Source organism: Cloeon dipterum, chromosome 1 (assembly GCF_949628265.1).
Source record: "Cloeon dipterum chromosome 1, ieCloDipt1.1, whole genome shotgun sequence".
Classification (NCBI taxonomy): Eukaryota; Metazoa; Arthropoda; class Insecta; order Ephemeroptera; family Baetidae; genus Cloeon; species Cloeon dipterum.
This window is the reverse complement of record NC_088786.1, coordinates 24,119,451-24,130,444: the sequence shown is the minus strand read 5'-3', so window position 1 is coordinate 24,130,444 and position 10,994 is coordinate 24,119,451. Positions and strand designations below refer to the sequence as shown.

General features: G+C 38.5%; 2 protein-coding genes across 7 annotated transcripts in view; one reads left to right on the top strand and one right to left on the bottom strand.

Moving 5' to 3' along the window:
• Positions 1 to 580: 580 nt before the first annotated feature.
• The window catches only part of sbm (sobremesa), a 25,332-nt gene continuing 14,918 nt past the window's right edge, over positions 581 to 10,994 (bottom strand). For 2 of the 5 annotated variants that reach the window (XM_065478494.1, XM_065478406.1), the window contains exons 4-12: positions 8,703 to 8,945; positions 7,769 to 7,894; positions 5,028 to 5,187; positions 4,844 to 4,967; positions 4,655 to 4,758; positions 4,502 to 4,598; positions 3,891 to 4,040; positions 2,989 to 3,157; positions 581 to 2,139 (exon numbers count right to left, since the gene is read on the bottom strand). In XM_065478494.1, the coding sequence (XP_065334566.1) occupies positions 2,063 to 2,139; positions 2,989 to 3,157; positions 3,891 to 4,040; positions 4,502 to 4,598; positions 4,655 to 4,758; positions 4,844 to 4,967; positions 5,028 to 5,187; positions 7,769 to 7,894; positions 8,703 to 8,945 (1,250 nt within the window). In that variant the 3' untranslated portion in view covers positions 581 to 2,062. Of the gene's footprint in view, positions 2,140 to 2,988; positions 4,041 to 4,501; positions 4,599 to 4,654; positions 4,759 to 4,843; positions 4,968 to 5,027; positions 5,188 to 7,768; positions 7,895 to 8,702; positions 8,946 to 10,994 lie in introns of those variants that run through there. The other 3 variants (XM_065478694.1, XM_065478615.1, XR_010574264.1) reach the window with 3 other exon arrangements.
• LOC135936085 (glutaminase-like) overlaps positions 9,741 to 10,994 on the top strand; it is a 24,867-nt gene continuing 23,613 nt past the window's right edge. For both annotated transcript variants that reach the window (XM_065478887.1, XM_065478806.1), the window contains exon 1: positions 9,741 to 9,824. In XM_065478887.1, coding sequence (XP_065334959.1) covers positions 9,777 to 9,824 — 48 coding nt within the window. In that variant the 5' untranslated portion in view covers positions 9,741 to 9,776. The remainder of the gene's footprint in view (positions 9,825 to 10,994) is intronic.

Sequence of the window (10,994 nt, the reverse complement as noted above, 5' to 3'; positions counted from 1 at the left end):
TCGTCTGAGACCGTAAATCTTTTTCTGCAATTAAATTCTTCTTTGAGCTTGCGTCTATTTCTCCTTGCGCTTGCTAATTGATTTATCTTGGATTGCAATTTCCTTTTTTTTTATATCTTTCACGCGAACTCCTAACAGCAGCTAAAATCACGAGTTTTGCTTTGCCTCAAATTGATTGCAGTAGTACATTTTTCTATACGCAATGGAAAAAGGAATTTAAAGCATATTTTGAAAATTTTGCTGCTGGGAATTTTTTTAGACTCAGCACGAATTTAATCTCCCTCTGTGGCCGCGAGCCAAATCGACTGGAACGAAATCCGTGCCACCATTGGCAGTCTGCGTGGGGCCAACTTGCGTGTTCTATTTTCATTTCCTCCTCACATGATTGCACCCCAAATATTTTTTCTCTTGCTTATTTAAAAATAATTTTTATGTTCTTTTAGAATCCTAGCACTGGTGAAAACTTAAATTTTTATTATCTTCTCTGGAAGTCGTATAGTTCATAATAAAAAGAGCAACAAGATGATATTTTTATATCCATATCAGTGATGTTATGTGAAAATAAAACACATTATTGCCATTACGGAACAAAATAGTTTTTATTAAAGTCAAGATCAAAATTTGGGAAGACGCCCCATTTTGTTAATCAATATATTGAAGTCCTAAAGTTTAAAAATAATAATTACAATAAAACGTAAGCCTTTTTTAAATATTAAATAAAACTTCTCTATTAATACCGTATTCTACTCATGGCCGAATTCGTTAAACGCGTTTGATTTGCAATTGAAAATATACTTTGAAGCACGTGTTTGAACAAGTAACTCATATAATATCTTTCGTAAGTATGCACTTATCTCATTTTCCTTAATTAGCACAGCTCTCTATAGACAGCGAGTCGCAAGATCTAAACACTTAGTGTGTGTGTCATACATAATCGTAATTTACAATTATTTGAGTTTAAAATTGCTAAAAATTATCCACTGGAATCAGGTTTTGATTTCTCGAGGTACTTTGGATCAGGCAAGTGGCAATTTTCGTTTGGTTCACTTTGAGCGCTAAATTTGCAAAAAAAAGTTCACACAAGGAAAGATAGAAAGTTAATAAAAAGAGACTTTCAAAACTCACACAGATCAGCGAGTGAGGAAATCAGTCTAAAACGCTCGGGAATTGGAAATGCTGAAGTGCACCTTTTTACCATAAATAAATTTTCGTATTAGGCCCTTCGTAAAAGAACATTCATAAGGATATTTGTAAATCTAATAAAATCACGACGAGTAGTGTGAAAGAGAGGGTGAATTTGATTTTAGTTCAGAAAAGCCACATGCCGGAACTCTGCATCCGGAGAAAATTTCAGAAATCATTTCATGGGTAAACAGAATAAGAAGAGCGGTGACAGGGTAGGGAAGGGAGCGATTCCAATCCAGAAGATAATTGACAACTCCTTTGGAATTTATTGCATGGTGATGAAAATGGCAAATTCACGAGAAATCAAATCGTAAATACGTTGCCCTTGATATAAACTACTTCTTTTAATGTTAAATTAAACCTAACAGTGATTTGCCTACAAGGGATGAGAATTTAGAGGCGCTTGCGTTTTGGGTAACAGGAATTCAATTGCAAATCCAATAGTCCATTTTGAAAGATCACATCAACCGACATAAAACAAGAAAATTTGTTCGCTATCTCTCTCTCGCTTGAGTACAAAATTGAAACCAAATGCAAAATTAAAAATTCATTCTTGTACACAATTGATGAGGAAAGTGGTGCGCGGGCGAACTTACAAAAATAGTGCAGATTTGTGCCAAACTTTTTGATGTCATCGTTGTACTCTCTTCTCGAGAAGAAATATTCCTCTGCGTTCGCGATGAGTGTATGTAATGTCCGCAACAAGAACGGGCTGTCCAATTACGTTCTGGGTGACATGATCGTGGAGAATGGGAAGGTTTCCTCTAACACAAATATACATTTATCTTCGTACTTTGCAACAGTGAAATGCAGTGCGTGCGATGGATCTGACACGCGTTTGGCTAACTTGTTTCAAGTATCTATTGTTCGTCTTTTCTCAGTTTTCCTTGGCAGGAAAAACGGACTGCGTAGGAGCCACTTCCATCAGAAGCTGCAGGAAAACTGTCACGCGCTCTGAAAATTAAAAAGAGTAAATTAAGTAAAAAGCTGAATCTATTTCATCAATGAAACCACAATTTGGCACACTCAAAATCTACCAAACCTGGTCCTCTTCTAGTCAAGATTATTTTTTTTCCAGCAAAACCTTCAAAAACCTTTTCATGAAGTTTCATTCATTTATTACACAGTATTTGCTTAAAAATGAGTTAATTGCATTCAATAATATATAGTGAGCATTTAGCCAAGATGGAAATATATTAGGAGATAAATTTTCAAAGAGGATATGCAACGTGCTCCACACTTCAGTTGAGCAATTTGCCTATTGTGCATTGACCCCGATGACCAATTTTTGACAAAGCGACTGGACTTAAATAATTGTCATGTTGTGTAGAAGCGAACAAAACAAAAGTATGAAATTAAATTGGCTCTACTCTACTGTTTTCTTTTTTATTAAGGGTGGCAACCTTAAGTGAAATATTGAAGATAAACATTATCTCGCTGCACATTCTCAAAATGAGCAGCAACTGTATCAGCTCTCGGCTCCTCAGATCTCATTTGCAGTGCTTAACACGTGAAACAAAATTCACGCAACACAGTATTAGCTACATGCTTATCTTCAAAATTCCATCCTCGATTGCCCATCCTTGCAGCAAATATACGCAGATTAGAATAATTTGTGATTTCTTTTCCTCCATTAAATTTCTTGTTAGTTTTATTTCCAAAAGTTGGATGATTAACAAGAAATATTAAAAATTGGAGATCGGGTATCTTGAATTTTGTTTCTTCCTCATCGGGGCTCATTTAATTCAAAAGGGGAAATATGTATTTACGGTTTATATTGCCACTCAAACGCGTAACAATTACCCATTATCTTGGAGGAGTAGCCTAGGTGGACGAACGGCAGGTAGAAGAGCAATCCGCTGATGATAAAGAGCAGAGCGTAGAGGTACTCGAGCTTAGGTTGATCGATCATCGGAGCAATCACCAAGTAGATCGAGACGAACATCACCAGGAACGGTACAAAGATCGGCACCTACAAAATAGCCCTCTCTGTGAGTTTGTCCTTCCAAAGAGTGCCTGCACTTTAAGTTTACTGATGACAATGCCACTTTCAAACACAAAACTTTAAACTATGCACAGCAACGTTTTAATATCTACTCTCCCCAGGGGCCCGGCTGAAACTCCAGCAACGAGAAATTGGGAGCGTTATCTTGCCTTCCAACTTCTCCCTTCGAATTTCAGTCACACCCCAGGGCATCTAGATTGAAAGCTTTACAGTTTCTTTTATTATTGAATAGTTATTTTGCTTAGATTGGAATTGTATCTCTAACTAAATCGCTAAGAGTGTGTATATTGTTCGGCTAAAAATGCGAGTCGCGCTGGTTGGTGACCGCGAGGACCACGCTAATTACTTTTCAAGCCACACCGGCTGGCCTGCTCTCACCCCGAAGGCAACTAGAAAACACAACAGCACATCATTACAAGGCCCCCCACCCCGCAGCTGCCGCAGCTACACATTTGTGGTGCTCAGTTTGTACTTCTTCAATGGACCATCAAAGAGAGAAACAACATTCATTTTTTTCTTTTTTTAAGCAAGAAAAGCAAAAACCGGTGACAATTAGTTTGGGACGCGTGTCCATGATAATTGCCAGCGAGTTTTGCACACTCATTGACTGCTCTTTTGCATGGAAGTTACTTTTGAAATACTTAGACCTCTGTCATGATGGAGTGCTCGAAATGGACTCTTTGAGAAAGCTTTCGCTCACCTTGTACGGTCTGGGGGCGTCCCGCCTCGTCTTCCGCATTACGATCAGTGCGAGCATAGCGCCGCCGTAGAAGATCCACGCCGTGAACGAGAAGAAATCGATCAGCGAGTCGATTGAGCCGGAGACGACCATTATGATCGCGATCAGAGACTGAAATTAAAAGTTTGACTTACAATGGGATTGTGCGAGATGAGGCTGTCATCATCTAATCCTTTTTACTTGAGATATCCATTAAGGCGCACCGGATTTCATTTAGGATTATATTGAATATATCATCAAGAGGAAAACGTTCCTTCTTGATTTTGAAATCCCTTTTATTGCGTGGGAAATTTGATTTTGCTCTGCCTACTTTTTACTGCTAATTAAAGCTATTAAAAGCTGGTTGAACTCTCATAATTGTTTTTAGTGTAGGGATACTGTAGCGTATAGATGCGAAAATAAAAATTCATTTGACAAAAGTTATTGAAATATAATTACTGCAGTTTTCTAAAGAGCATGAAATTATTTTGATTTTTGCAATTTTCATCCCGGCCAAAGAAATCCCAATTTTTATTTTCAATCAATCTTATACTTTCTCTCATCATAAAATAGTTATCTGTAAGTGCACTCACGTGAAAAATGAGTCCAGGTGCTGGAGTGAGTCGTCTGATGTGCACGTAGGAAAGGATGTTCATGAGATGTCCTTCACGGCTAGCAGCAAAACACAGCCTGTATGCCAAAATATGTATGTCATATAAGGCTGCGAAAGGAAATGTGAAACGTACCGTCCAGCAGCAAAAAGTGTTCCATTCGCAGAGCCAAAAGTGGAAATAGCCACGGAGAGTGGGATCAGCCAAGCCATCACACCCAATGTTAAATTACCAAAAGTCTGAAAATGAATTGGATTTGTGTCAAGCCAGGGTTTGGCAAAACATGCTCTGCGCGAGTAGCAACAAAGGAGAATCAATAGTTACCACAGCAACAGCTTCTGACTCCAGAAGTGCATCTGGTGACATCACAGTCAAGTAGGATACGTTGATCAGCACATAGCAAATCGTTACCATTGGAATTGCGATAATAATAGACAAGGGCAGATTCCTAGCAAGCAGAAAGAATCCAATTACTCTCTGTTTTGAGGAACACGTGTTCATCGATTACCTTGATGGGTTTTTGATCTCCTCGGTGACATAGTTGAGGTTGTTCCAGCCATCATAGGCCCAGAGTCCAGTGTAAAATGCAGTCGCTATGTCTGCCAGTGAAGCGCTAGCCCTCTCTTGGGATATTGGCTCGAATGGACTCTGTAGGTGGTGAGTATTTCCTGTAAATGAAATGGAACGCTTTTCAATTAAGAGAAATGGGATCGTTAGCTCTGAAACGGAAAAGTTGATAAAACGGTCTGCTTGTTATTCAGGGTTCGGAAATCTTATCACGTCAAGAAAGACTCTTGTTTTGAAAGAGTAATAACAATTATTTCTTATGTTCAGATTAGATAGATGACTTGTGTTTATGCATCTGTAAGGTTCAAATTAATTAATTTCCTCTATTTACTCTAATGGTTTTATAGCGTAACTTAGTCTCAAAGGTATAAAAAATATTTACCTCACTGGGATTTCTGCGAATAGATTATTTTTTAATAACTCTCCTTAACAAAGAGAATCTCACGCTATCATTGAAACTTAAGCGTTGGGAAATGAAGTAGGTAATGTAGCTTCTTTTCTATATTTGACTGATTTTTATTTGGAAATATCCACAGTGAGCTAAAGTAAATTTGATTTGAATCGAATGATTGAGGACAAAATATCAAGTGATACACATTGATCAGACCTATTATTTAAAAAAATATATTTTGATGTTGTATATTTATAAATATGAGTAAGAGTTAAGTTCATTTGTGGAAAAATCTTTCATGTGATAAATGATATAAAAGCCTAGAAAAATAGTCAGTCATCTACAATTCCTGTCCGAATCCATTAGTTTATTGTTAATGCGGTTTATTTTATCGAGGGACACCCCTAGCCACTCCTCTTGTCAAAACAAGAGGCACTCTTTCGCACTGCTTATCGATTTTGGGGGCGGTGGTGCCGCCAGATGGATTTTTGTAGCAGGCGAGGCACGTTTCTAAAATTAGATTTTCCTGCCGTGCCATCTGCATGAATAAATTGGTCCAAAACTTGGCGAGTCGCGTTTCAAGGCCTGCTTTTTGATATTGCGTTGCGGTTTTCAGCTTTTCGACGCTTGCCAAGCGTGATCACCGTGTCTGCGTTGATTTTGCCGCCCGATGCCCAATTGAGAAGGGGATCAATTTATTGCCTCTGCGGATTTGGCACTCGCTCAAAAATTGACCATTCGTGCTGGAGCTGCGAAACTGCGGAACAGTGACAAACGAGCGGATTAAACGTCCAATGAAGCTAATGGCGGCGTATAACACTCACTCAGATTTGTCGTTTCATTATCGCAATTTACAATCAGTCATGATTGGTTGCTGAACTTTATGTTCCATCTTCAAAGGGAAAGATAGTTTATTTAATTATTTAAGATAATCATGAGGATCAGCGCAAACAATTGTAATTTTGTGCTTTATTTTTCTCAAGAGAAAGAAATTTGCCGCTTGACAACGTGCGGGAAGAGCTGAGCACAACGGTCGTCATCACATTTGATAGCCATCTGCGCCTGACCCGCAGCAGAAAAGGCGATAGACAAATCACAAACTGCGTGCTTTCCTTCATAAACAAGTCTGCGGGTGCACAGGGTGAAAAGACCGACGACAAGCAATTAAAAGGCAGCAGCAGCGGTGCGAAACGAAAATGTGGGTCTTTGTGTCAGCAGACGCAGCAGCGGGCAACGCAAGCCGCAGTGCACCCCCGGTCGGTGCACCCCTCAAAATATCGATTCGCGCGGGGGCGGTTCGCCGCGTGACGTCACCCTTGGCTGATGCAATTCGCTGCTCATTCACTTGCGCTCCAGCCGACCGCGTATTTTTATATTACACGCCGCCGTCGCCCACGTGATGCTCATGGGCTCGTCGTGAGAGGGTTATTTTCAGATGGACGCGTGTGCGTGTAGTGCGTGTGTTACGGAGAAGGGTGGGAGGTGCTGAGTTCATCTCTACTCGCCCTCAATGGTCTACTTCTTGTTTATGGAAGACGTTTACTTAAAATTAAGACACTCTGAGGTGCAGGGACTTTGAAAAACCATTAAATAAATTTATTGAAGCGGACTAAATTTATATTATAATAGATACGCTTTACTGACAATTTTGATCCAGTAATTTATTTATTTCATTCGATTGATCTTTTTTTAAACATTTATATTTTAAATTAAGGTTATAGTTCAATTAAATACAGTTTTAAAATTAGAGTCTTTTGTTCAAATTCAAATATACGCAGACTTAGAATGAAGTAGAATCGGAATTAATTATTTATACGCATTTTATATGAATCATGCGTAGATTTGATATGCGAGCTCGAGCCTCGCGCGACACTTCTGCTTAGTCATCAAGCATTTTATTATTTTAAATTAAAATATCTGAACAAATAAAATGAATATTAAGAAATATATGTGCGTTCCATCTCTAAAGCAAAGTAAGGGGCTTGTTGCGTTCTCGTTAATTATTTCAGTGAATATAGCGCGTGTTTAGAAGTTAGTACTTTTTTATTGCAGCAAAAATGTGCTTGCAGCATATTTCTTTACTTTTATTACGATCACATGTTGTTTTCTCGGCTCGTACTTTGGCGAGCAAAGCACATACTCTTTGTATTCATTACAGAGCTGAACCAAGAAACAAATTTATTATTGCAAATGAGGTTGTCCTTTTTTGTCCGTTGTTGTTTTAATCGCGTTTAATTTATCCTTTGGATGGCAGAAGAGAGTTTGCTTTTTCGTGGCTGTGGTCCACTCACCTTTCTGCAGTTGATACATGCCACCGCAAATGACGATCATAATGGCGACCATTTTCGCCGCAGTAAACACGTTCTGCACGCCTGTCGCCAGATTCACGCTGTAGCAATTAATCACCAGAATCACCACTGCAACAAAAACGAAACAAATGAAATACATGTCACATCATTATATCATTTCGTGCCGAAAGTCAGACTAGTTAGCAAATTAGAATATTCACATTTTCATTTCATCAAATGAACGCAAGGCGCGTAATACAAGCACCCTTGAGATACGCTTCCTTTCTTGTGCGCAATAATAAATTTTCCAAGAGGCGAAAACCCTGGCGCACTCAAGTATTCTGTCTACAGCAGCGAATAAGGCGTGCTGAAAATAGAACTCGATCGCAATTCTCGTCATCTAGCTGGTATTGATGTGAGAAGTGGCTTGGGTATCGGCCCGCCTGTCTTTCTGTTTCCACCCACCCCGTATCTCAAACGCGTTGCGAAAACACAATTTCGCGTATCATTGCATATAAATCGTGACGGGATGCGATGAATATTCAATTACAAAGGCCTCGCGCACGCCATCATGCTTTATAGGGAGTGCATGCTCTAATAAATTTTGTTTACTACAGCGGTAGTATTGTTATTAAAAGCATCAAGTATTATATTTTAAAGAATACACTAAATTTTGTTCCAATTAAATTCTTCCGCTTCATTGACACCTTAAAAACTTGGTTGATGTCTGAGCTTTAATCTGATAAAAAATATTATAAGACTTCAGGAATTTTTATTACAATTAAACCATATATATTAAAAACGTATCAACTGTAGTTTATTTCCACTTTAATTTTGTGGTTTAGATGTTTGTCAAGGCAACAGAAATTTTAAATTATCTCTAAATATATCTTAAAATATTTAAATATAAAAAATAATGGTTGGAATAAAAACTCACAGATAATGAGCACTGCCACAAGCTTCATGGCCACTCCAGAGGGTTCGCAGTCGCCGACGAAGGGCTCGACCACGTAACGTCCAAAACTGAGGCTGATGATGGCCATCTGCGAGGGCTTCAGCACCAGGGTGGACACCCAGGAGAAGAGGAAGGCCGGCAGTGGGCCGAATGCGTCCATGAAGTAGGCGTACTCGGCGCCGGAACTCGTGTTCATCGTGCCCAACTCAGCATAAGCCAGAGCGCCTAAACAAATTAAGATGAAAATATTTGGAGGCATCACTTCGTAAAACACCGTGTTGCATTAGAACTGTCACAATATCTTTATTTCTCACACAACAAATTATTACAGGTCGACATTTGTATTCGATTCGAATTTTGTTGACTTCTGTTCAATTTGTTCTCATAAAATTTAATCGTGACAAATCGGTGTTTTGTTAAATCGGGTCTTACATAAAAGATATTCCCAGCCCCATGGAAGAGCTGTCCCTGCCGTAAAAAATCGTTATTATATGCTAAAACCTTAAAAAGGTTATGTTTTGATTCACCAGAGCTTAGAGTCGAGTCAAATTCATTTAGAGACACAATAAAATAATGTCATTGACCGGCTATGCATGTTCAGGTTACAGGATACTGTAGCGCAGACGCGGAGAACTGGATTAATGGTAAATAATAGTGTTTTTAATATTAACCGTTTGAAAAATATCGGTGAGGTTGCAGATAAGGACATGAATTAGTTTAAATTAATCAGGCTGTCATTATCTCGGCTAGCCATTTTGTCTCGTCCATAATATTTTGAAACGCTATGGAGGAGGTAAAAAACATTAAATTGTAGTTTTTAATTTGCTTTTCATGGTCATTTACTTTAAGTGCACTCCTATTATCGGGTATGAGTTGGATCCATTAAAATTGGCTTTGAAGCATTGGGTGTTTTCATAATCGACAGAAATATGTTAGGTATGTCTTCGTATCAGCCAGCCAATGAGACCTGGAGGTCGCTGGCATGTACATTTAAAGCTTTCGTTTGTTGACAATTATTCAGTTCAATTTTGGAAGACAGTGAGAGCACAATACTCAATGTGGCGCAGGAAGTTCCTCCTTTCAAGACACAGGCGTTCCGCTTTGGTATGCAATTTTCGTTCTGATATTGAATATCTTCTTGAGCTAAGAGCATGATCTATGAACTTGAATATCTTAAGCGAAAAAGTTCGCATTTTGATGACAAAAAATTACCCTTAAAGCTTCACAGTTGAGCTTCTTTCTTTTTCTCAACCTCTCCAGAGAATATTCATTTGAAAAATTAAAATTGCTAACGTTTTTAATATGCGTATGGTGAGATTGACATGGATGTACATATGAACAGTAATTAATTACATTATTATCAAGTCAAAGTTGACCATTTCTTTTGTAACTTATAAGATCAGTCAAAATTAAGACAATGATAATTCGCTTATTCGAGTCACATTTTGTAATTCTTAGATTAGATTTTAGACACCTATAGTATACGTACAGCAATTTAGAATTTTTTAACTGGAATATACAACAATTATTATTACTAACTGATTTTTCTTTGGCCCATTAATTACCTTACGAAAATTATGTATTTACTTTCATGTTATTTAGGAAAAAAAAACATTAACATTTTCTTTGAGTTTTGATGCTCTTTGTTGAATAGTAAGTTATCCGATAAGAGCTTTTTCTTTTAAATTAAAACTTGTCTGTTGTCAAAATAAGTCAACCGACGAATCAATTTCCGTTAGTAAATTTGCAACTGACATTTTCAACCATCGCGACAAGACAGCGTGTTCTCATTAATTTGAGCGGAGCGCGTGCTACAAAGACTGCGCCATTTGCGTCACTGTGGGCAAATTTTCCCCCTTGGCGCCGGAGCAGCAGCTTCTTCGGAATGACAAACTGCCGAAGATGTACTCCCACTCGACTCAAACCCATAAACTTTCATTAACTCGGCCTTTTCTCTCGCAGAGAGTGGGGAAAAGCGATTCTCTTGCTAAATTCAGCGGAAACCTAAGGCGCCGACGGAGCAATCGTTAAAAAGCACCGGGGGCATTACCGGACAGGGTTATTGTTTTTTAAGACTTGGCATCTTGTGCAAAACACAGGGGTAAATTTAATTTCGCTGCCGGGTAGCAGAAGAGAAACGACTGTTTTCAGCATCATATGACGGGGAATTACATTTGTATGGAAATATCCAAGTGAAAGGGAAACGGCGAAAATTATCATAAAATGGATGAAATGTTCTGCTGTGATGTCTTATTCTTCCATTTGAAGTAAAAG